Source organism: Lithobates pipiens, unplaced genomic scaffold, assembly GCF_037356315.1.
Source record: "Lithobates pipiens isolate NorthernLeopardFrog02 unplaced genomic scaffold, aLitPip1_a1.2 Scaffold_22, whole genome shotgun sequence".
Lineage (NCBI taxonomy): Eukaryota > Metazoa > Chordata > Amphibia > Anura > Ranidae > Lithobates > Lithobates pipiens.
In genome coordinates, this window is record NW_027507784.1 from 332,174,446 (window position 1) to 332,200,594 (window position 26,149).

The window sequence follows — 26,149 nt, forward strand, 5'->3', positions numbered from 1 at the left end:
TCTGACCAGCTTCCCTGTCCCTGCTGAAGAAAAGCATCCTCACAGTGGGGATGGTGTGTTCAGGGTGATGTGCAGTGTTAGTTTTCCGCGTTTTGCTTTTAGGCCATAAAGTTAAATTTTGGTCTCATCTGACCAGAGCACCTTCTTCCACATGTTTGCTGTGTCCCCCACATGGCTTCTCATAAACTTCAAACGGGACTTCTTATGATTCTCTCTTTCACCAATGTCTTTCTTCTTGTCACTCTTCCATAAAGGGCAGATTTGTGGAGAGACGACTAATAGTTGTCCTGTGGACAGATTCTCCCCCCTGAGCTGTGGATCTCTGCAGCTCCTCCAGAGTTACCATGGACCTCTTGGCTGCTCCTCTGATAAATGCTCTCGTTGCCCGGCCGGTCAGTTTAGGTGGACAGCCATGTCTTGGTAGGTTTGCAGTTGTGCCATACTCTTTCCATTTTCAGATGATGGATTGAACAGAACTCCATGAGATGTTCAAATCTTGGGGTTTTTTTTTTTTTTTTTATAACCTAACCCTGCTTTATACTTCTCCACAACTTTAACCCTGACCTGTCTGGTGTGTTCCTTGGCCTTCGTGATGCTGTTTGTTCACTAAGGTTCTCTAAAAAAACCTCTGAGGGCTTCACAGAACAGCTGTATTTATACTGAGAATAAAAATTACACACAGGTGGACTCTATTTACTAAATTAGGTGACTTCTGAAGGCAATTGGTTCCACTAGATTTTAGTTAGGGGTATCAGAGTAAAGGGGGCACACTATTCACATATTTGTAAAGAAATTTTTTTATAATAAAAAAAAAAAATAATGTGTATATATATATATATATATATATATATATATATATATATATATATATATATATATATATATATAAAATTTTCCTTCCATGTCACAATTATGTGCCACTTTGTGTTGGTCTATCACATAAAATCCCAATAAAATACATTTATGTTTTTGGTTGCAACACTTCTAGACTGTAAGCTCTAAACAAGGAGGGCCCTGTGATCCCTCCTGTATTGAATTGTAATGTAATTGTACTCTCAACCCCCCCCCCCACCCCCCGTGTTGTAAAGCACTGTGAAAACTGTTGGCGCTATATAAACCCTGTATATTATTAACATGATGACAAAATGTTATACTATATATGAATTCTTTTTCAAGGCACTGCATGTAAAAGTAAATTGACGGCGCAATACAAGTACCAGTAACAAAAAATAATAAATCAACTGTTCACACCAAGACTAAAAACAGACTGACAGAGGAAGAAGAAAAGATTGCTTCAGATTTCTGTAAGTAAGACAATTTGGGGGAATTTTTTTTTTTACCAGTAATGCTTTTATTAAATCACTATTGCCTTCTCCTTATTGCAGAAGTGAAGGCGAGGATGGGACGAAGGGCCCACAATCCAGCGGGGCTGCTCTTTGCAGGATTCATAGATAAACAATACGCCGAGTGTTCTGCTGACGGAGGATCCCAGCAGCGTTGGGGCCGTGTAGGAGACACGAATGTGTTGCAGGCCGGGGCTCGGGGCTGTGACTCAGGAAGTCTGACACACTTCCTGCTCTGACCACACTGCTGCGTGTGCAACACATTGCTGAAGACAAAAGCTTTGCTTATTCCATAAAAGGCTTTGTGCCTTCCCTGACACACGCTGCACGCTAAACCCCGGCCACAACGCCATAGCGAATGAACGCGCTGCACATGTTCACATGCCCCGGCTCCAGCCAAAGCTATACAAAAATAACTGCTGCCCATAACCGCACTCTAAATAGATTTTTTTTTATTTTTTTTGCATTCCAAAAGAATCCAGCTAAAACTGAAGTTTAACCCTTTCACTGCCAGATACTTTTTTTTTTGTGCGCACGTTAAAAAATAAATAATAATGTTAGGCCTGACAATTACATAAAACCCCAAAAATATAGTCTTTACTGAAAGCAGACATCCGAGAATAAAAAAATAAAAAAAAAGTGTCAGTGTCCCTGGTTAGCACGGCCGGGAAAGAATGTAATGTGATCTGCATTGCATTCAGTGGAGCCCAGGGGAGACATGCAGGATGTATCATTTAATTATATATATATATATATATAATTTTATTTTTTAATTAAAGAGGAAGTAAACCCTAATGGGTTTACTTCCTCTTTTTTTTCCTGCAAAGGTAAAGCATAATGGACTACTATGCATCGCATAGTAGCTCATTATGTGTCACTTACCTGACACAGGAGCCAGCGAAGTCACCGCTGTCCCCTGTAGTCCGCCGCATCCATCTTGCTGGTGGCGTCTCGCAGCTCCGACGAATCACAGCGGCGAAGCCGCGACGACGTCACTCCCGCGCATGCGCACGGGAGTCGCGTCTCGCAGCTCCGCCGCTGCCATTCGGCGAAGCCGTGATGACGTCACTCCCGCGCATGCGCACCGGAGTCGACAAATTAGGCAAATCCATTCTTGGATTTGCCGCATTTAGTGCGCCTGCGCGCCGCTGTCTACGGCGCATGCGCCGTAGACAGCGGTGCCCATTTTCGGGCAAATATCTCCTAAACCATATAGGTTTAGGAGATATTGCTTGGACCTACAGGTAAGCCTTAATCTAGGCTTACCTGTAGGTCAAAGTGGTTTGAAAGGGTTTACTTCCTCTTTAAAAAAAAAACAAAAAAAAAAAAAAAAACACACACACACGTCACCAAAAAAAAAAAAAATAAAAAAAAAAAAACCACCATCGCATAGGGGACTCCTGTCCAGGGATCCAGCGATGTTAGCACCCCTAGCCGAGTCGTTAATCGGATTTGGGTGTAGGCGCCTCCACCCAAACACAGTAAAGATCAGCTGCAAGGGGACCGCAGGCAATAGTGGTGAATTAGTCCGTTCCCATCTGCTTGCCTTTTCTTGGCACAGCTTTCACAGTACAGGTCCTCGTTTACTACTTTCCACCCATGCTACAGCTGATAGACGGCTACAGCGCTGGCCTCCAGTGTCCATGGATGTCCCCCCCCCCCATGGCACGCTCTGCGACCAATGCGTGATTCAGACACAGCCGATTAAAGATCGGGATAAAAGGCCAAATCACAGAGGCCCTTTACCATATGATCAGCTGTGTCCAATCACAGATATCGGCTCTTATCGGTTCTCCTTTCCTCACACAGAGACAGTGTGAGGAAAGGGGAGCAGATCTGGGAGTACAGCATTTATACTGATAATTAGGGCACAGATCATCAGTGCAGCTTATCAGTGAAGAAAAACGACACACTTAGTTTCTGCTATAAAATTTAGCAAATAAGAAAATTTTTTTTTTTTTTTTTTTTTTAATTTCGGGCTTTAAGCAAACAATAAAACCCAGGGGCGATTAACTACTTCCCGCCCCTAGGACATCCATGGACATCCTCGGGTGGCAGTAGTTATACCAGGATGATGCCTGCATGTACAGGGATCATGCCGGTATGACTTTTTTCAGACGGAAATTCCCTCAATAGCCACTTGATTGCTTCTGCGGGTGGCTTAAAGGAGGGTCCCATCCCTCTCCTGACGCTGCCTTTTCCGTGCTCTAGCGTCCGATCACAAAGCCAGGGAGTGATGCAGCCAGCAGCATCCGCTGCACAAAAAAATAATAAAATAAAAAAAGGGACCTTGTTCCTCTCTGTAACCACGGAAACCAGGCATGATGACTATGATGTCACTTCCGGTTCCGTCGCTTTGTTTGGCTGCTTTGCTGGCCATGCAGGTAATCAGACTGATCTGGAAGCCAGAGGAGAAATCTGGGGTCTAATAGACCTCCCCATAAAGAGTAGTGATGGACGAACTTCCGACGGGACGTTTCGCGAACCTGGACCGCGAACGCGCCCGATAGTTCGCGAACCGGAAAGTTCACGGCGGGCCCCGTTGACTTCAATGCGAGGAGAACTTTGCAAACCTACAGGTAAAATTTGCAGCCACAAAATAATTAATAGCTGTGCAAACATAGTCCCACCACATGGCCAATGACATAACACATGTATGAGGTGAATTTGGGATCGATAACTACAAGCATTCTTTTTTTATATGGGAAATTGTTGTGACAATTCAGGACTGTGGAGCGCATGAAGGCAATGGAGGAGAGGGAAGGTCAGGGACCAGGATAGGCAAAGAAGAGGGTGCAGGAGATGATCACCAGCAGCGTGACATACAGCAATGACACCTGCACCATAAGCAGCCCCAGGAGGAAGTCAGCACAGCACAGGGATGGTGGGAGCCCCTCCATAATGAGCACAGCACAGGGATGGTGGGAGCCCCTCCATAATGAGCACAGCACAGGGATGGTGGGAGCCCCTCCATAATGAGCACAGCACAGGGATGGTGGGAGCCCCTCCATAATGAGCACAGCACAGGGATGGTGGGAGCCCCTCCATAATGAGCACAGCACAGGGATGGTGGGAGCCCCTCCATAATGAGCACAGCACAGGGATGGTGGGAGCCCCTCCATAATGAGCACAGCACAGGGATGGTGGGAGCCCCTCCATAATGAGCACAGCACAGGGATGGTGGGAGCCCCTCCATAATGAGCACAGCACAGGGATGGTGGGAGCCCCTCCATAATGAGCACAGCACAGGGATGGTGGGAGCCCCTCCATAATGAGCACAGCACAGGGATGGTGGGAGCCCCTCCATAATATGCACAGCACAGGGATGGTGGGAGCCCCTCCATAATATGCACAGCACAGGGATGGTGGGAGCCCCTCCATAATATGCACAGCACAGGGATGGTGGGAGCCCCTCCATAATATGCACAGCACAGGGATGGTGGGAGCCCCTCCATAATATGCACAGCACAGGGATGGTGGGAGCCCCTCCATAATATGCACAGCACAGGGATGGTGGGAGCCCCTCCATAATATGCACAGCACAGGGATGGTGGGAGCCCCTCCATAATATGCACAGCACAGGGATGGTGGGAGCCCCTCCATAATATGCACAGCACAGGGATGGTGGGAGCCCCTCCATAATATGCACAGCACAGGGATGGTGGGAGCCCCTCCTAATATGCACAGCACAGGGATGGTGGGAGCCCCTTCACCGCTCAACCTCTTCAAAGAGGAGGGTACGGGCATATAGTACGGTGTGCTTTTTTTGGACAAGGAAGTGAGCCAAACGAAGAAAGAAGGTCTGTGTGCTCGATTTAAAAAATTGTTTATAGACATATACATGGTCTACTGGTCACATGTGTTGAATTCCTCCGAGATCCATGCCTCATTCATTTTTAGAAATGTGAGGTAGTTAACACTGTCGTGAGCTAGGCAAGTACTTATCGGTCACGATCCCCCCTGCTGCGCTGAATGTCCTTTCGGACAGGACACTGGACGAGGGGCAAGCCAACAGTTTGATTGCAAATTGGGCAAGCTCTGGCCAGAGGTCAAGCCTGCCCACCCAGTAGTCCAGGGGTTCATCACTCCTCAGAGCGTCCACATCGGCCGTTAACCCGATGTAGTCGGACACCTGGCGGTCTAGGCGTTCCCTGATCCTGGATCCGGATGACACCTGTCGATGGGTCGGCTGAAAGAATGACCTCATATCCAAAGTCACCAACACATCTTCAAACCGGCCTCTTCTTGCAGGCGCTGTTGATTTGGTACCCGCAACTCCTTCTCTGGGAGTGGGAATTGCTCCTCTGCCAGCGCACGCAAAGGCAGAATGCAGCATTTCTCGAAGCAAGGCCTGGAAGTGCTGCATTCTGACAGCCCTCTGTGACGGCGGTAGCATTTCTGCCATTTTGTGTTTGTACCGGGGGTCCAAGTACGTTGCCACCAGTACTGGTCCTTGACCCTTATGCTTTTTATACGGGGGTCCCTACTAAAACACTGGAGCATGAAGGCCCCCATTTGCCCTAAAGTGGAAGCGGTGTGGTGGCCTGGCGCCTGCTCATCATCCAGGATAATGTCGTCCTCTTCATTCTCCTGTCCCCATCCACGCACAACAGGGGTCCCAGAAAGGTTTAAAGCATGCTCTTCTTGCTCCTCCTCATCCGCCCCGGCACCATCCTCCTCTGACTCCTCTTCAGACTCCTGTTGTTGACTTGTCTCAGATAGAGTAGCCCCCCCTGGGAATTCATCCAGCATTGCGACTTCCTCATCTTCCCGCTCCTGCTCCTCCACAGCTTGATCAATGACACGACGCAATGCACGCTCCATAAAGAAGGCATAAGGTACCATGTCACTGATGGCGCCATGGCTGCGACTGACCAGTTTGGTGATCTCCTCAAATGGGCACAGAAGTCTGCATGCGTTGCGCATAAGCAGCCACTGGCGAGGTGAAAAAAAACCCAGCTCCCCAGAACCTGTTCTGCCGCAGAGTTCATACAGGTAGACGTTAACTGCACGTTTCTGCTGGAGCAGCCTATCAAGCATATAGAAGGTTGAGTTCCATCGCGTCGGGCAATCGCAAATAAGACGTCTGACCGGCAGATTGTGTCGCTGCTGAATGTCAGCAAGGCGAGCCATGGCCATGTAAGATCTTCTGAAATGGGCCGAGATTTTCCTTGCCTGCCGCAAGATGTCCTGGACCCCAGGGTATTTCACAACGAATCGCTGCACGACCAAGTTTAAGACGTGTGCCATGCATGGCACGTGCGTGATTTTGCCCTGTTTCAATGCGCCAAGCAGATTGGCACCGTTGTCACACACCACTTTACCAACTGTCAAATTGAGCGGTGTTAGCCACTGATCTGCCTGTGAACGCAAAGCTGAAAGGAGTGCCGGGCCAGTGTGGCTCTTGGCTTCCCGGCACAACAGACGCAGCACGGCATGGCAACGTCTCACCTGGCATGTCGAATAGGTTCTGGGGAGCTTGGCCGGCGCAGCGAAAGACGCTAGCAGCGGAAAAGGAGGAGTCAGCCGAGGAGGAGAGGGAGGAGGATGGAGGAGGAGGAGAAGAAGAGTCAGGCCTGCATGCAATCCGTGGCGGTAAAACCAAATCTACACGGGTGCCACGGGTTACATGCTTGACGGCCGTCAGAAGGTTCACCCAGTGGGCAGTAAAAGTGATATACCTTCCCTGCCCGTGTTTGCTAGACCACGTGTCTGTGGTCAGATGTATCTTGGCACCGACACTGTGTGCCAGAGATACATTCACTTGCCGCTGAACATGGCCATATAGCTCTGGGATGCCCTTCTCTGAGAAATACTTCCTTCCTGGGACCTTCCATTGTGGTGTTCCAATGGCCACAAATTTGCGAAAGGCCTCCGAGTCCACCAGTTTATATGGCAGTAGTTGGCGGGCTATGAGTTCTGACAAGCCAGCCGTCAACCGTTGGGCAAGAGGGTTATCCGGCGTCATTTTTTTACGCTCGAACATTAGGCCCACGGAAGCCTGCCTTTTTGCAGAAAAACGTGAGCTTGGTGTGATGGAAGGTGGAGTGGAGGACAATTGTGAGGAGAGAGGAGAAGGAGAAGTAGAAGACGAGGCTGGACGGTGAGAGCCTGGAGTGTGGCTTTGTGTGTTCCGTTGCTCCCACTGGGCTCGGTGATGGCTGCTCATGTGCCTTCTTAAGGCGGTCGTCCCTAGGTGAGTGTTGGGCTTACCGCGACTAATGCGTTGACTGCAAAGACTGCAGATGGCAACGCTATTGCCAGCAGCGGACACGTTAAAAAAAGCCCACATTGCGGAGCCATGTGTCGGCGTCCTGGGAGCGCCAGATGTGACCGTACATGGTCGATGACTCGCTCCTGATACATTTGCAGTCTGCTTTGACCCTTCTGTGCAATGTAAGTTATTCCTGCTTCTCCTCCCTATCTGCTGGTCCATATCTCCCTCTGAACTCCCCTCCTCTTCCTCTCTTGTGGGCACCCATGTGACATCACTAGACACGTCATCATCGACGTCACCTTCCCCACCGCTATAAGTAGAGATCTCCGAGTAGGCAGCAACACCGGGGACCAACCTCCTCCTTGGGCTGATCTGGGTACTGTAGCGGTTGTTGCTACCTCCTCTTCCTGATCCAATACCAAGAGTGGCTGTGCATCAGAAATGTCTTGATATGGATCGGAAAATAATTCCTGTGACTCAAGCGGAAGGTATGTGGTGGTGGTGGTGTTGTTGGTGGTAGTGTCTTTGGGGGTGCACATAGCAGAGAGTGAAGAAGAGGGTGCAGATCGAGAGGATGAGGAGGGTGCAGAAGAGTAAGGCTGAGTGAGCCACTCAACCAAGTCTGGTGCGTCCTTTAAAGTAATTGAACGCACCTTCTGCAACTTCCCACTTTGGCTCAAGCCTGTTGCTCCTGCCCTACCCCTACCACCCCTGCGGAAGGGCCTGCCTCTTCCTCTGCCTGTCATTTTTTAAATGACCCTGTGACAAAACTCTCAGTCCCTATACCGATGAAGGACTGCTGCAGTATAGGGCAGCGGTCAGCAGTAGTGCACCTCAACCCTATGTATTGTGGACCTATACCAGTCCTTATAGAATAGCAGACTGTACCTCACTCAACCCTATGTACTGTAGCACCCTACACCAGGTTACCAGTCCTTATAAGGACCTTTGTGGAACAAGTAGGTTGTGACTGATTAGCAGACTGCAGCAGAAGGGCAGCGGTCAAGTATAATATTCTTTCTATATTTGGAAGAAAGAATACTATACGTGTACAAGCCTATTACCATACCACTGATACCAGTCCTGAAAAGAACCTTTGTGGACCTAATATAGTAACAGCTACTGATTAAACTGACCCTCACTGCCTTACACACAGCTTCCTGCCTGTCCCTATATAAACTGACAAAGCAGAGGCTGCTGGAACAATAACTGGAATAGCACTTTTGTGGACCTGATAGTAACAGCTAATGACTAAACTGGCTGTCCCTACAGCACACACCGTCCTGTCCCTTTCTCTACACTGACAAAAGACACTCAGGCTGCTGCAACAATCACTAGCACAGCACTGCCTCAAACCTATATCCTGAACTACACCTAATATAGCTAGCGATTTGGGTCACTGCAATCTCTCCCTGCTCCACACAGCAACCTCTCCCTATAGTGACAGAAGAAAGAATGTAAAATGGCCACCGGATCGGGTGTATTTATAAGTTAGGGGGAATGTCCAAGTGTCTATGTGCTGTAATGTCTCAATTGGCTGTCCTGTACCCCATGATGGATGTGTCATCATAGGTCAAAGTTCTTTTACACAGTAAACACGGAAGTCCGCCGGGCGAACGGCGGCAATAGTCCGCCGAACCGCGAACAGCCGAAATTCGCCGCAAAACAACCGCTGGGCGAACCGTTCGGCCATCACTAATAAAGAGGACCTGTGATGGCCCATGCTGTCACAAGGTATGTTCATCCCTTGTAATGGCAATTAATGAATCAAAAAAAAAAAAAAAATAATAAAAAAAAAATAAAAGCACCACGCCCCCCTGTGCTTACGTGCAAAATGTATGAGTTACTCCCAAGCGCATGTGTAAACGGTGATCGCACCACACGTGAGGGATTGTCGAACGTCAGAGCGAGAGCAATAATTCTAGCACCAGACCTCCTGTGCAACTAACCTGTAAAAGCGTTTAAAGCAACGCCTATGGAGAATTTTAAGCAGATGCAGTTTGCTGCCATTCCATGGGCAGATGCAATTTTAAAGCGCGACGTGTTCGGTATTTACTCAATATAACGTCATACACAAAAGAAAAAAAAAAAAATTGGGGCACATAAAAAAAAAAATAAAAAAATAAATAAAGTACCCCAATTTTTTTTTTTAAAACTTCTCTCCCTCTCTTGCCAGCATTACAACTGTGGGCACCCAGCTGTGACAGCTTGCGGCTTCACAGCTGGGTGCGCACGCCCGGGTTGCGCATGCTCTGAATGTTCAAATGTTCAGGCAATCTCCTGGGACCTGTGATGTGTCTCAGGGATGGGGGGGGGGGGGGGAGAAGAGGAGAACTTATGCTCAGATCGCCTAGGCCAGTGATGGCGAACCTTGGCACTCCAGATGTTTTGGAACTACATTTCCCATGATGCTCAACCACACTGCAGAGTCCTTGAGCATCATGGGAAATGTAGTTTCAAAACATCAGGGGTGCCAAAGTTCACCATCACTGGCCTAGGCAGTCTGAGTGGAAGGGAAGCAAGTACCTGTCAAAACTAGGTACCCGCTTAAAGCTCGGAGTGCTTAAAGAGGAGCTTCCCCTTTTGGGTGGAGTTCCACTTTAAAAAGTGTATTTTTTCCTAAAAAAAAAAAAAAAAAGAAATTGCGTTTTAAAAACTGCTTCGCATACACCATGTGACAATAAATTGCAACACCCATTATTTTATTCTATTCTAGTTTCTCTCAAAAGAAAAAAAACAGAAAAAAATGTTTGGGGGTTCCAAGTAATTATTTTATTTATTTTTTTGCTTGAAAATGGCGATTTTTACATGTAAGAGCGAAGTGTCAAGATCGGCCCGGGTACGAAGGAGTTAAATACCACCAAAAGGAAGCTCCATTTGTCTCATAAACATGATAAAAATGTAATGTGCATGACTGCAGAATTTTCATACAAAGTGTGACAGCACTGAAAGCTGAAAAGTGGCCTGGGCAGGAAGGGGGTGAAAGTGCCCGGTACTAAAGAGGTTATGTTCACAAAAAAGGCTTCCAGCGCCTGAATGACCGAGCCGCTTTTAGAACATCTGTTTCTCAGACTTGAGAGAGGCACATATACACATATCTATAAATAATAGAAAACAATGGCAGCTCTCTGTAGACAATCACATCCAGATGTCTGACCGTCTCCTCCAATCTCAGATATTTTCCTATCCAGGGATCCTTCAACAACTCCTTCTCCAGTCACCAACACACTTACTGCACGACTCATGAGGTCATTTACAACACATTCTTCCCCCAATACATATACCAAGTTACTACTGTAAGCCTGAAGTGGTGGCAGCCGTTGAACCCCCCCCCCCCAAGCCATGCAGCCTTCTGAAATATCAGCGCTACCAGAATGCTGTGGGACCGTTCACAAAGCGTAGCATGGTCACACAGATGCAAGGAGTCGCAGCCGGCAAGGAGTCGCAGCCAGCAGCCTACAGTTAATATGCCAGGGACAGAAGACAGATGAAGAATCCAGCTGGGGTGAGCACAGCACTGGATCCCTGGGCAGGTGAGTGTTTGGTTTATTAGAAGTCAGCAGCGTTAGCTTTGCTGACACTTTAAAATTTTCAAACACCCGACTAAAGCTCCACTAAAAAGCAGAGCTCTGGGCTCCTTCAGAAAAAATAAATGAAAAGTACTGTAGCTACTGACTTTCAAATATTAGGACACTTACCTGTCCTGAGATCCAGGGGTGGGGGGTGTTAGTCCTGGGTGTCTGAGTTCTCCAGGAAGCACTGGTGGGAGCCATCATCGCCCCCTAACCACTGATCCCATATGGCGTTTTATACTGTACACCAGCGGCTTTACTGTACATATACACAGCAGCTTTACATGGAGGAAAACCAGATTTCTTAACATAGTAATTTTTACATTAAAACCGATTTCCCCAACACCAACACAGAGGTACAGTATTCCTACTACAGTATTAATATGCGCTTTTGCTCATATTTTGATCATTTTTATATGAATAAAAGGTTGTGGAATGAATTATCTGAGTTTCCATTATTTCTTATGACAAAATTTGCTTCAATACAAGAGTGCTTTGGATTACAAGCAGGCTTCTGGAACTATGCTCGTAAACCAAGGTCTCTCTCTAAAAGAAAAAAAAAAAAGAAAATATATATATATATATATATATAACACACTTTGTAGAATTTACATGTAGGAGAGAAGTGTCAGCATTGTACTGGTAGGGAAGTGGTTAATTCATGGTGGAAAGTCTCACCTCATCAGTTCCATGTTCCTCCAGCTCTTTGTAGAACTTCAATGAAATACTGATCATCACTTTCGCCTTGTCATTATTGGGGTTGGAGATGCGATACAGAACGCCATCGAAGTCTGAGGGAGGAAAACAAAAAAAAAAAAAATAAATAAAACACACACACACACACACACACACCACAACATTAACCTTCATTTACTACCAAAGAAGCAAGAACAGGTGTTGCGTACAAAGGCCGGGACCACGGCCACCATCAATGGACACTGAAGGCATTTCCTTAAAAAGGAAGCTGAGCTCGTTTGGCTGGACTTCTCCTATGGATGACAGAACCGCAGTCCGTTTTGCACTCCTGTGACCCGTTTTCAGCAGAGAGCGGGCTGAAGTCTCCGCCGACGTCACTGCTGTCTACCACATCATCCAGACAATGGAAGTCGGGATCCGCCAGGTGCCTGGACTGACACCCGGCTCAGCCCCACAGTGAAGCGATGAGAGCCTGAGCCGCCTTCCCCCCTTCACAGCCCAGCGAGGAGAGCGCAGAGCAGAAAGCTGTGACGGACCGTCTACAACTCTCTGCTCACAGACCCCTGAGAACTGAGCGATCAGCGATGTTCCATCGCTCGGTTCTCAGTAAAGAGGCGCCGGGGGACCAATGCTGCCTCCACCTAGGCAAGTATGAATCAAAATAAATAAATAAATAAATAAAACCTTTAAAGTAGAACTTCACTCCTCTCTCAAAAAACACGGACTATTTTTAATCCTTATGCTGGTAGTATTAGTAAATAGATAGGAAGGTATATTTGTTTTAAAACCCCCCCCCCTTCAGTTACTTCCTGGTTTCTGGTCTGGCAAATGGCAAACAAACAATGTCATACATCCAAGGAGCCTTCAGGAGGGGAGGAGGGGGTTTGTCAGCCAAGCACACCCTCCTGCATGCATGAGGGAGGGCACATGGATTCCAGCAAGTAAATGCTACATGAATAATCTGCCCTTACACAATATGGTTGCAGCGAGAAATGCAGAAATGCTTGCAAGGGGAGGGGGGGCATGTTTTTCAAAGTTATTTTTTTAACAAAAAAGCATGGACACATGGATGGATGGGGGGGGGGGGGGGGGGGGGGGAATAATTAAACATTAATTAAATTGTGTTTTTGCTTTATGATGCAATGCCCATGGATTAACGTGCAGTGTGTTATAGTATGTATATATACACTTCTACCCCAAACGTCTTCAGGTGTGTCTGGTGACATCATAGAACCCTCTCCTCCACCACAGATGTGTGGGGGATGAAGCGGGCATTAAAGGATGAGGGCACTACACCTGCATTGAACAGAACAGAACGTGATGGCGTTTGGTGGCTCAGTGGAGTAGTATTGCAAGCCTCGGCCAGCTTGGTGCGGTTGCTCCCAAGGTGGTGTGTCCATGAAAGCAGAGGAAATGGGTTGAATGACACGGCCCGTCATGCAACCCAGAAGACTGGCAACATCTAGTGGCTGAAGAAATCTGTGGGGGGGGACAGCTCAGAACTGAAGACGAGTATTGCAGCAAATTATTTTTACTTTAAAGTGAACCGTCAGTCATTTTTTTTTCATCTTTCCATCTATTAATTCTTCTGCCCTTGTCGTTTTAACTTTGGATAGAATTTTTTTTTTCTGCCGCTAGTAAATACCTTATACAGCCCACTTCCCGTTTCATGTCTGGTCATTAGCCTAGGATTATGACATTCACGCACAGCTCTCTCTCTCTCTCGTGAGAGTTTGCCAGGAAGGGGGAGGGGGGGCAGGAGAGTTGAGGAGGGATGAGTCATAGGACAACCAAAGGAGAGCTGCAGAGCTGGATGAGGGTGGTGATGGAAGACTGCAGAGATCCATGTGTATTTAGCGAGAGAGGAGAAATGTGCAGGAAAGCAATGGTGTCTGTCTGTGCGTGTGAGTGCGCGCGCGTGCGTGTGCGCAAATCCAGGAAGTGAACAGGCAGCAGCTTCAGCTGCCCACAGTTAAAAATGGCTGCAGCCAGAGTCAGTGGAGGGAGATTTTGGCAGCATATTTGCCAAGTACAGAACCACAGTATATATAAAATATGCAAAGTGGTTGGAGGGAAGCTTCAGAATGGCAAAGATGTTTTTTATTACAAATTATGTGAGCAGACTGCAGTTCCTCTTTAACTGGGCCGCTTATTTTTTGTATTACAAAACTGGAGTTCTGCATTATTCAAAGCCCCAACACACATTTAATGGACATTAAGCTGTAATGCACAGATCTCTGCATTGTAATTCACTCAATTTGAAGTACGCTGTTCTGTCTAGTTGTGTTGGGATGCAATTTAAAAAGGAACGTTGATGCATTGTTGCATTTAACTACAACAGCCTAATGTTCTCACACAGGCTTCTATTGCAGATGCAGTGGGATCGTGTCAGACCCGCTCTGGTGCCGATTACCAAGTGCACCAGGTCTATCTTTGGTAACCACACTGTACACTTAAAGTGGAACTTCAGTCATTTTTTTCCCCATCTAATAAATCTTCTGCCCTTGTTGTTGTTTTAACTTTGGATAGTAACTTTTTTTCTCTCCCAGTAAATAACCTATACAGACCACTTCCTTTTTCTTGTCTGGTAAAAAAAAAAAAAAAAAAGCCTAGCCTTGTGACATCATGCACAGCTCTCTCTCATGAGTTTGCCAGGAAGGGAGGGGGATGAGTCATAAGATGGCCAATGAGAGCTGCAGAGCTGGAGGCGTGTAAATCCAGGAAGTGAACAGGCAGCAGCTTTACCTGCCCACAGCTAAAATGGCTGCAGCCAGACTCAGTGGAGGGAGATTTCTGCAGCATGTTTGACAAGTACAGAATCACAGAATATATATAAAATAATATGCAAAGTGGTTGGAGGGAAGCTTCAGAATGGCAAAGATGTGTTTATTACAAATTATGTGAGCAGACTACAGTTCCTCTTTAAAGTGCAACTACACTGGATTTGAGCACCACGGACTGAAAATGCTGTTTAATAATGAAAGCAAACTCCCCCATGCATCCATGCTTTATTTGTTGAAAAACAGATTCCAAAAAACACACACAGGAACAGATCACCGGAATAAGAGAGAGAATGATCCCCCCCTGCAAGGTGAGGCGGAGCCACCTACACAGAGAGGTACTAGAGCCGAGCCAGGTAGGATAGAGCGATACGAGGGAGAGGGGGGGGGGGGGATAACCCTGTACTCAGCACCCCCAAGCCCTGAACCCAGCACGCACAGCGCACCCCCCCCCACCCAAGCCCCGAACCAGGCACGCAGAGCGCACCCCCCCCCCCACCCTGAACCCGGCACGCAGAGCGCACCCCCCCCACCCAAGCCCCGAACCCGGCACGCAGAGCGCACCCCCCCCCCACCCAAACCCCGAACCCGGCACGCAGAGCGCACCCCCCCCCCAAACCCCGAACCCGGCACGCAGAGCGCACCCCCCCCCACCCAAACCCCGAACCCGGCACGCAGAGCGCACCCCCCCCACCCAAGCCCCGGACCCGGCACGCACAGCGCACCCCCCCCCACCCAAGCCCCGGACCCGGCACGCACAGCGCACCCCCCCCCACCCAAGCCCCGAACCAGGCACGCAGAGCGCACCCCCCCCCCACCCTGAACCCGGCACGCAGAGCGCACCCCCCCCACCCAAGCCCCGAACCCGGCACGCAGAGCGCACCCCCCCCCCCACCCAAACCCCGAACCCGGCACGCAGAGCGCACCCCCCCCACCCAAGCCCCGAACCCGGCACGCACAGCGCACCCCCCCCCCACCCAAGCCCCGAACCAGGCACGCAGAGCGCACCCCCCCCCACCCAAACCCCGAACACGGCACGCAGAGCGCACCCCCCCCCCACCCAAACCCGGCACGCAGAGCGCACCCCACCCCCCCCACCCAAGCCCCGAACCCGGCACGCAGAGCGCACCCCACCCCCCCCACCCAAGCCCCGAACCCGGCACGCAGAGCGCACCCCACCCCCCCCACCCAAGCCCCGAACCCGGCACGCAGAGCGCACCCCACCCCCCCCACCCAAGCCCCGAACCCGGCACGCAGAGCGCACCCCACCCCCCCCACCCAGGCCCCGAACCCGGCACGCAGAGCGCACCCCACCCCCCCACCCAGGCCCCGAACCCGGCACGCAGAGCGCACCCCACCCCCCCACCCAGGCCCCGAACCCGGCACGCAGAGCGCACCCCACCCCCCCACCCAAGCCCCGAACCCGGCACGCAGAGCGCACCCCCCCCCCACCCAAGCCCCGAACGCAGAGCGCACCCCCCCCCCCCACCCAAGCCCCGAACCCGGCACGCAGATCGCACTCCCCACCCCCCCCCACCCAAGCCCCGAACCCGGCACGCAGAGCGCACCCCCCCCCCACCCAAGCCCCGAACCCGGCACGCAGAGCGCACCCCGCCCCCCACCCAAGCCCCGAACCCGGCACGCAGAGCGCACCCCGCCCCCCACCCAAGCCCCGAACCCGGCACGCAGAGCGCACCCCGCCCCCCACCCAAGCCCCGAACCCGGCACGCAGAGCGCACCCCGCCCCCCACCCAAGCCCCGAACCCGGCACGCAGAGCGCACCCCGCCCCCCACCCAAGCCCCGAACCCGGAACGCACCCAAGCCCCGAACCCGGCACGCAGAGCGCACCCCGCCCCCCACCCAAGCCCCGAACCCGGCACGCAGAGCGCACCCCGCCCCCCACCCAAGCCCCGAACCCGGCACGCAGAGCGCACCCCGCCCCCCACCCAAGCCCCGAACCCGGCACGCAGAGCGCACCCCGCCCCCCACCCAAGCCCCGAACCCGGAACGCACCCAAGCCCCGAACCCGGCACGCAGAGCGCACCCCGCCCCCCACCCAAGCCCCGAACCCGGCACGCAGAGCGCAGTATATGAGTTTGGAAATTGTAGAGAAATGTTTACAATTACAAATTTATCTCTACCCATTATAATTTAGTCAACTAAAATGAATGAAAAAAATAATAATTTGAATATTATTTATGGTATTGAGGTATGAACATGCACTACAGACCAGTGTTAGGACCCTTTCACACTGGGGCGGTTTTCAGGCGCTAAAAATAGTGCCTGTGTAGCGCCTGAAAAAAATCCGGCCCCTTTCACTCCAGTGTGCAAGCCAGAGAGCTTTCACACCGGAGCGGTACGCTAGCAGGACGGTGAAAAAAAGTCCTGCTAGCTGCATCTTTAGAGCAGTGAAATCAATGGGGCAGCGCAGCTATACCGCTGGCGAAGCGCTGCTGCGCTTTGCACCCTTTTTTGGCCGCTAGCTGGGGTTAAAACCGCCACGCTAGCGGCCGCAGACTGCCGCTAAAACTATAGTAAAGCGCCACTAAAAATAGGGGTGCTTTGCCGCCGACACCCGTACCTCCCCAGTGTGAAAGTGGCCCTAAAAATGTGTTTTGGACGACAATTGCAGAAGACTAAAATGGGACTAAAACTAAAATGCCATTTTAGTCCTAAGACTAAAACGAAATTGAAACTTTCTGCCAAAAATCAACATTGCTGAAGATATAAGTAAAAAAAAAAAAAAAAAATCACCCATTTTAAAATGTAATATACCTCCCTATTTATTTGCTAATGATTAAAAATTGTTAATTCCATCTAAGGCTTGATTCACATCTATGCATGTTGCTTTTGAGCGTTTTTGCAGTGCTTGTCGCGTTTTTACCACGATTTCGCTGATTTTTTTTTGTTTTTTTTCTTACACTGTGGTTGCTTAGCAACCAGCTATATACAGTGAAAAAACAAAAAATAAAAAATGTTTTGTTTTTTTTCAATTTTCTTTGTTTTTTCACTGTATATAGCTGGTTGCTAAGCAACCACATCTTAAAAAAAAAAAAAAAAGCGCAAAACGTGGCAAAAACTTGGTACTTGCGTTTTTGATGCAGGTTCATTGACTTCTATTACATGCAAAACGCTGCATTTTACATAAAAAAAAAAAAAAAAGTCTGTGACTTCACCTGGGCTTTAATTGGTTAACACGGAGCGGTAGTCGGTGTGTTCACATGATTAGGTTAGAAAATTCTCAGTTTAGCGTCCCTTTAAAATTGCAAGTTTAAGAAGGACCAGATACATCTCCAGTCCCATTCAGTCTTTGGATGATTTACAGATGCAGAAAACCATATGACTGCAATAAAAAATGATTACTAAAATGTAGGAAGACAAAAAAAAAAGAAAGAAAGAAAGAAAGAAAGAGTGATCTGCTGACAAAGAGTGTTGGTAGAGTCGGGAACGCGGGGAGTGTGACTCACCCTCCATCCAAACATCCCACAAGAAATCTGTTCATCACAAAAGCCGGCCCTCCCCTGTGACGGAGAGCTGTGTGCAGTATCCAGATTTATAAAAGCAAACGGCATTATTTGTGGTGATGAAAAGCTCTGCGGGTCTCTTCTCCAACCTGGAAAAGTCGCAGCTATTTTTATCAGAACACCGTGGGAGCTTTCCTGACAGCGGAATGATATGCGGTAGATTTATAATGGAGCTGCTTCGGTACATTTACTAATCCCAGAGTATTGGAGCCTAAAGTGATTCTAAAGCTTCGATTTTTTTTTGTTTTGTTTTTTAAACACATGTTATACTTACCTGCTCTGTGTAAGGGTTTTGCACAGAGCAGCCCTGATCCTCCTCTGCTCAGGTCCCCCCCACCTGAGCTCCTGGCTCCTCCCTGCTATGGTGGCACTTGTGCAGGCCCAATCCCAAGAATGTGAGAGTCTATTAACACATACAAAAGTGGCTTGGCCCCGCCCACAGCTCCATCCCTACATAAGTTGATTGGCAGCAGGAGCCAATGGCTCCCACTGCTGCCTCCATGTCCAGTGAGGAGGGAGAGAGAGAGAGAACAGCGCTGCTGCTCCTAGGCACATCTCTGGATCAGGTAATTTAGGGGGGCAGATCACAAAAAAAAAAAAAAACCTTACAAAAAGAAAATGCCTTCAGGTAAAAAAAAAAAAAAAAAATAAAAAAAAAAAACACAACACAACACCTTCTGCCTTTACAATCACTTTAAAGTGAAGTTTTAAGTATGGCATTTCTAACATGGTTACATTGGTCCAGCTTGGTAATGTAACTAAGCATATACCATTCCTGTGGGATCCTTCTAGACCAGTGGTCTCCAAACTGCCACCTTGTGCTTGCTTTTATCTGGCCCTCAGGGCATACATCCTCCCACTGACACCAATGATGGGGCACAACTCCTCCCAAAGGCACCAACGGCGGGGGCACAATTCCCCCCAATGGCACCAACGGCAGGGGCACAATTCTTCCCAATGGCACAAAAGATAAAATAAAAAAGGAGGAGGAGGGAGGACAAAAAAAAAAAAAAAAAGAAGTGTGTTGTTTAAAGTGGTTTTAAAGACTCAGGGTTTTTTACCTTTATGCATTCTATGCAGCAGCCCCCCCACAATACTTAACCGAGCCCAAGCCTCGGCTCTCCGGGTGAGAACGCAAAGGGAGCCATTGGCTCCTGTTGCTGTCAATCACAGCCAGTGAGCCAATAACGAGAGGGAGATGGCGAGCCGCAGGTGTGTGTGTGTGTGTGTGTGTGTGTGTGTGTGTGTACATGCAGAACAGAGGCTCAAGAGTGAGCTTGCTTGGGAGCCCCCACAGCAAGCTGCTTGGTGTGGGGGCAGGAGAGGGGTGCTAGGAGAGGCGGGGGAGCCGAGAAGAGGAGGATCGGGGCTGTTCTGTGCAAAATCATTACAGAGCAGGTAAGTATGACATGATTGTTAAACAATATAATAATAAATAATAATGCCTTTAAGACCAATATATGGAGAGGAGGGAAGATTTGCTTCAACAAAGCTTTGTTGCATCAGTACACATTCAATTATTCCAATCGTTTTTTTTTTTTTGTTTTTTGTTTTTTGTCTTTTCAAGCTATCTTGAAGTGTTACTAAACCCAGGAGCCTGCGCTCACTATATCTGCTCTCCCACAGTACACAGAACATGGAAATGTGATTGTTTTAGTAAATATAAACTAGTAAAAAGAACTTATCGGCAGTATATAGCAGTCTTGCGACTTCTATCAACTTGATAGGAGCTTTCATTCTCCTCTGACTGTCCTTTGAGGCTGCAGGACCCCTGACCCTCTGTCTGGACAGTGCTGATTGGCCCTGTGCCGATCACATGCACCCTCCCAAGAAAAAAAATAATCAATCTCTCTAGCAAATACACACCAGACTGAGCATGTGCAGGGTGCCTCCTCTGGCTTTGTACTATCAGGAGATGGATTGGGGACTGCGGAGGACAGGGAGGATCAGAGAAGACTGGATCAAACAGCCTTTTTACACAATGCGGAGGATTTACCCCTTCCACGGTGTGTATAACAAGCATTCTGTACTGCACATACAGACTGATTTTACTGTTGTGGGCTCAGTAACACTAAGCATTGAAGCTCACAGATTACCAAAAAAAAAAAAAAAAAAAAAAAAATGACAAAAATCATTACCTGCAAAGGTCATCTCCACCGCCTCTGGTTTATTCCTAAAAGAGAAAGAAACGTTTAATACAGAAAGAAGGCTAAATCCGAAAAGTCGTCAGAACAAGGAGGAACTCAAAGTAGAACTAAAAAAGGGAAAAAAAAAAAAAAAAAAAAAAAAAAAAAAAAAAAAAAAAAAAAAAAACTTTATCCATTTTGAGTAAGGGAGGGTTATAGCCCTGTCACAGCAATTGTCATCTCTGTCCTGCAGTGCCTCCTCCTCTGACCCGCTGTTGACTCGACAGTCCCATTCACTTTAATGGGATGTCTGGTGATGGGGCAGTGACACTACAAGGTGAGGGACGTGGTGGCAGCGGGTGAGGGGATGCGGGTAACACGTGGTAACAGCGGGTAACAGGCGCTGCCATGATGGGTCTGAAATGACAGGTGCTCTTTAAATGTAAGAACTCATTCTTGCTGGTAGTTGGAATCTTTAATATTTGCAAACAAAATGAAGGTTTCCTATTTAGAATAATAAGCTGTCAGGTCAGTAAAACAGCGATATCAGAGCCGATTCAATCATACAGTTTGTAGTGTACATAGATTTGCAAAACAATCAGATAAAGGAATATTCCTGAACTTTGGTTTATCTCATGGTTACTGTGAAATTGTGTGAATGCATCAATGCAGTGCATGTTATCTCAGCTTGCAGAGCTTGGATTCATCGAATGAGTTTACCAAAAAATGTAAATATTGCAGAATATACAGCCTCATGCTACATAACTAAGCTCCATTCCATGGCTGAATAAACCAATTAAAAGTATCTTAAAGTGTTTGTAAACCTAGCTACACCACTTTTACCTGCAAGTAAGCCTATAAACAAGGCTTATGTGTAGGTACTGGAAATATCTCCCTAAAAGTTTAGGAGATATTTACCATATACGCTTGCACCAATGTCATCGGCACATTAACACTAAAGTATCGTGCCGTTTTTAAAGGGGGCCCGTGCTGTGACCGGCGACTCCCGTGCGCATGCGCAGGAGTGAGGTCACGCGACTCCCAACAGTCACAGAGCTGGAGTCCACAGACCCTGGAAGGAAGGGGGGAGGAAGATGGATGCAGCCTCCAGCGGGGACATTGTGGGCTTTGTTTGCAGGTAAGTGATGCATATTAGCTCATTATGCTTTCACTTAGCAGGTGGGAAAAAAAAAAAAAAAAAAAAAAAAAAAGGAAGTAAAACCCATCAGGGATTACTTAACCTCTCAATAGAAAACTATATTTAGATCATTTTTATTTTTTAAATGCCTTTTTTGGAGTAAAAAAAAAAAAAAAAAAAAAAAAAAAAAAAATCTATATATCTCATTTTTACATGGGATTTTTTTTAATTGACAGAGAATATAATGCGTGATATACATTTATTTTTTTCTCTCCAAATTAAAAAAAAAAAATCTGGATTTAAAAATGAGGTGTGTGCCTCTCATTTTGAAAGCAGATTATTTTTATTTCTTTACTTGAGAGAATATATTATATGCTCTCAAATAAAAAAAAAAAATATATATATATGATTTGAAAATGAGGTGTGTGTAAAATATATAAAAGTAGTAAATAGTCTCAAGTAAAAAAAAAAAAATATATGATTTGAAAATGAGGTGTGTGTAATATATATATATATATATATATATATATATATATATATATATATATATATATATATATACTCTCAAGTTAAAAAAAAAAATCCGATTTAATATTTTTTTTTTTTTTAATTTACACACACTGGGTCAAGTGTTCAAAAGGCAAACAAAATCTTTCAAATGACATTTGAACCTTTTGAGAATTTTTGTACAAATTTTCCTAAGAGTTTTCATTGGAAATTCCATCTATCTATCTTGACTGCGTCTATCTATCTATCTATGGCCGGCTTTAGACCAGCTGGACTCATGTTTAGGCCAGAAAAAAAAAAAAAAAAAGTCAAACTGAAATCAGAGTCTTCCGGGTGATTTAGAAATGAAAGGCAGATGGGTGTAGACGGGTGTAGATGAGTGTAGACGGGTGTAGATGGAGGGGTGCTGGGAGCAGCTCGGAGCAGCTCGGCCGCCCTCAGAGACGTGTAGCGTCATGTCGGGGAATGTGTGATCTCCAGGCCCGGGCTTGTACTGAAATGTCTCAGAAGAGGAAGTCCGCTCTTCACCTCCCTACAAACACACAGAGATGATTTCCCCAAACCGGCTACACAACCTCCGTACAGAGAGGATGGCAGAATATGGAACGGTCCGCAGAACTTCCTTCACATACAATGTATAGTGTTAGGACAGTTTTTGCATTTTAAGTGTTTCTTTATAAATCCTCTTCACACAACTTTCTCCCAAGACCCACTAGGGTTCGTTCTCACATGCAGCAGCTCCCACTACACACTCTGAAAAGTGAGCTGCAGTGGGTCACTTTACAGAAGAGGGCTGCCAGGGCCCGGTCACTTCCTTGCTGCTTGTTTTAGCCCAGATAAGGCTGCACCACCTGCATGCAATCGCACACACGGCGACAGGGTGGTTGCACCTGCAGCTCTATTCACTGTAGTGCGTTCGTTGGCAGTAAGGACCGCCGAATGTGACATTGTGTTTCACTGTGCCGCAGGTGTACAGCCCTGAGCGGCTGCATGTCCTTGGTTCAGGGGGGGCGGTCGAGGGCGGTAAAACCACGGCTCAACTACCTGCTTTTACTGCCCAAGCTCTGTGCATTAGCTCGTTGCAGCGTCATTCATTTTGAATGGCACCCAAAACGCATTTTTCTACATGTGGTAGAAGGCGCCAAATGCTCAGTAACGCACTGGCACGCCGCGTGGTAACAGAATCCCAGATGTTGCGTACAATAGGCATTCTCTAGATATTCAACTTATCTGAAAAAAAAATGTTCACAATATTTGATGATAAATTATTTATTGAGAAAGTCTCCTCTCCACCTTCACCATCCGCAGAAGAGGTCATGTCGTGGGATCCATGTTTATGGTGGAGGAACATTCCGTACAACCACGCAACAAGGAAAACGTTTTACCGGAGAAGCCATGATGTCAGACGATGACAATCGGCCACGTGACCATCACTCATCAAACCAGAACACATCCAACTACGGCGGGTGACGGAGCAACTGGTGGACGTCAACACAAGAGGAGGAAATACATTGCCGAGCACCGCAATCCAGCATCAAGCTGCCATCTCCTCAGTCCTGTCACCCAATAAGCTCCTATGTACCCAGTGCACCCCTAATCGTCTGCTGGGCCCCCACATGTCTGGTGCACCCCTCTATTCACCTGCTGAGCTCCAACATACCTGGGGTACCCCATCAACCACTGGGCCTCAACAAGCCGGTGCTCACCCCTGGACACTTGCTGAGCTCAACATGCCCATCGTACCCTTCTGGTCATCGGTTGGGTCCCCACATGCCCGCTGAGCTCTGAAATAACGGTTGTACCACTTTGAATCGTTACATGCCTGGTGCATCCCATCGATTTTCCTCTGGGTGCCAATGTGACCCATGCACACCCTGGATTCCCACTGAGCTCCAGCATGCCCAGTGCTCCCCTCTCATTGTTGGCTGGGCCCCCCCACATGCCCGCTTAGTTCCAACATACCAGTTGTACCTGTCTGAACCAGAACATTCCCGCTGCGCCCCAACAGACGGGTTGCACCCCTCTGAACCCCAACATTCCCGATCGTCAACTGCGCCTCCACATGCCAAACAGACCCTCTGGATTCCTCCTCAGCTCAAAAATGCCAAGCACATTCTTCTGGTCATCAGTTGGGTCCCCAAAGCCCACTGAGCACCAACATGCCAGCTGCACCAATCTTAACCACAACATTCCTGGTGCACCCCTCTGATTTTCCACTGGGCCCCAAAATGCCATATGCATCTTCTGGATTTCTCCTTCGCTCAACATGCCTAGCGCATCCTTCTGGTCAGTAGTTGGGTCCCCACACGCCCGCTGAGCTCCAACATATCGGTTGTACCCCTCTGAACCACAACATTCCCAGTGCACCCCTCTGATTGTCCACTGAGATCCAACATATTGGTTGGATTGTTTACTGGCCCCCAACATGCCGGTTGCATCCCTTCGATTGTTTACTGGCCCCCAACATGCCGGTTGCATCCCTCCGAACCACAACATTCTTGGTGCACCCATCTGATCGTCAACTGGGCCTCCACATGCCACACGGACCCTCTGGATTCCCCCTCAGCTCAAAATGCCCAGCACACCCTTCTGGTCATCAGTAGGGTCCCCACACGCCCGCTGAGCGCCAACATTTTGGTTGCACCCCTCTGAACCACAACATTTCTGGTGCACTGCTCTGATCGTTAATTGGGCCTCTACATCCCATACGGACCCTCTGGATTCCTCCTCAGCTGAGCTCCAACATGCCAGCTGCACCAATCTGAACCACAACATTCCTGTTGCACCCTCTGACTGTCCACTGGGCCCAAACATGCCACATGCACAGTCTGGATTTTTCCTTAGCTCAAAATGCCCAGCGCACCCTTCTGGTCAGTAGTTGGGTCCCCACACGCCCGCTGAGCTCCAACATCCGACCCCTCCGATTGTCCATTGGGCCCCAACATACCGGTTGCACCCCTCCGATTGTCCACTGTGATCCAACATTCCTGGTGCACTCCTCTGATCATCAACTGGGTCTCCACCTGCCACATGGACCCTCTGGATTCCCCCTCAGCTCAAAATGCCCAGCACACCCACCCTTCTGGTCAGTAATTGGCACCTCACACGTCCGCTGAGCTCCAACATATCAGCTGCACCCCTCCGATTGCCCACTGGGCCCCAACATGCCAGTTGCACCCCTTTCGATTGCCCACTGGGCCCCAACATGCCTGTTGCACCCCTCTGAACCACAACATTCCCTGTTGCACCCCTCCAATTGTCAACTGGGCCTCAACATGCCCGCTGAGCTCCAACATATTGGTTGCACCCCGCTGAGCTCCGACAGCCCCCCAATCCATCTCCAGTCATGTCATCTACCCACAACCCCCCAGTGCCAGGTTCAATGACTTGCCCCCATTCACACTGGCAGGTAACCACAACCACCTCAGCCCTTCATATCACACAAAGGGCCAAGCTAACTGCCAGACACCCTCAAAGACTTGGTGCCAGGTGGCTCAGAGCCCAGCCCTCCCCCAGTGAGGGCCCAGCACCCATCTAATCAGAGCTCCTCCCCCATCATTCAGGTCACAGCACCCATCCCCCACCCACCGAGGGCCCATTTCCTCCTTCTGGGCCCAGCACAGCACCCCAGGGGCCATCCTGACACCCCAACAGGGCCCCTCCTGCCACAATCTCACCCAGTCAGGTGACTCTGCCCTCCACCCACTCAGAGCCCACACGTCACACTGAAGGGCCACAGGGGCCCCTGGCACTCACCCGGCCGCTGCATTCTCAAACTTGAGGTTGAGGGTCTCCTCGATGATGCGGTTGTTCACCTCCAGCAGGATCATGTCGACAGCTCTGCTCTATCTCTCTCTCCCCGGTGTCACTCACTGACAGGCCGCCACTTCCCTCTCCTACAGACCGCGAAGATGGCACCGCCCACTCTGCCGCTTCCGCCCTGATCCAACATGGCGGCCGGCGCTCCACCCAGCCCATCCCCAGTGTGTGTGTGTGTTCTCCAATCCTAAAAACAACCTTTACGTCTCCGTATTAGTTATATTGCGCAGTAAAAAAAGGCGCTTCTGCGCTCGCTAAGGTCACTTTATCGGGGCTTTTATTTTCAGATATAAGCTGCATTAGAGAAGCTTCCGCCGTACAGCAATATGGCCGCCCTTGCCGTACGGAAACTCGGGAAGGCCCCCGCACCCGAGCCCACAAAAAAAAAGCTGTCCGTGAAAGTGCCTGATTCCCAGTGGCCAGGTA

General features: G+C 48.6%; 1 protein-coding gene across 1 annotated transcript in view; it reads right to left on the reverse strand.

Annotated features, from left to right (window-relative positions):
- ARPC2 (actin related protein 2/3 complex subunit 2) overlaps positions 1 to 25,833 on the reverse strand; it is a 59,592-nt gene extending 33,759 nt beyond the window's left edge. Inside the window, exons 1-3 of the mRNA XM_077449645.1 lie at positions 25,661 to 25,833; positions 20,272 to 20,306; positions 11,811 to 11,923 (exon numbers count right to left, since the gene is read on the reverse strand). Of these exons, the coding sequence (XP_077305771.1) occupies positions 11,811 to 11,923; positions 20,272 to 20,306; positions 25,661 to 25,734 (222 nt within the window). The 5' untranslated portion in view covers positions 25,735 to 25,833. The remainder of the gene's footprint in view (positions 1 to 11,810; positions 11,924 to 20,271; positions 20,307 to 25,660) is intronic.
- Between the last annotated feature and the right edge of the window lie 316 nt (positions 25,834 to 26,149).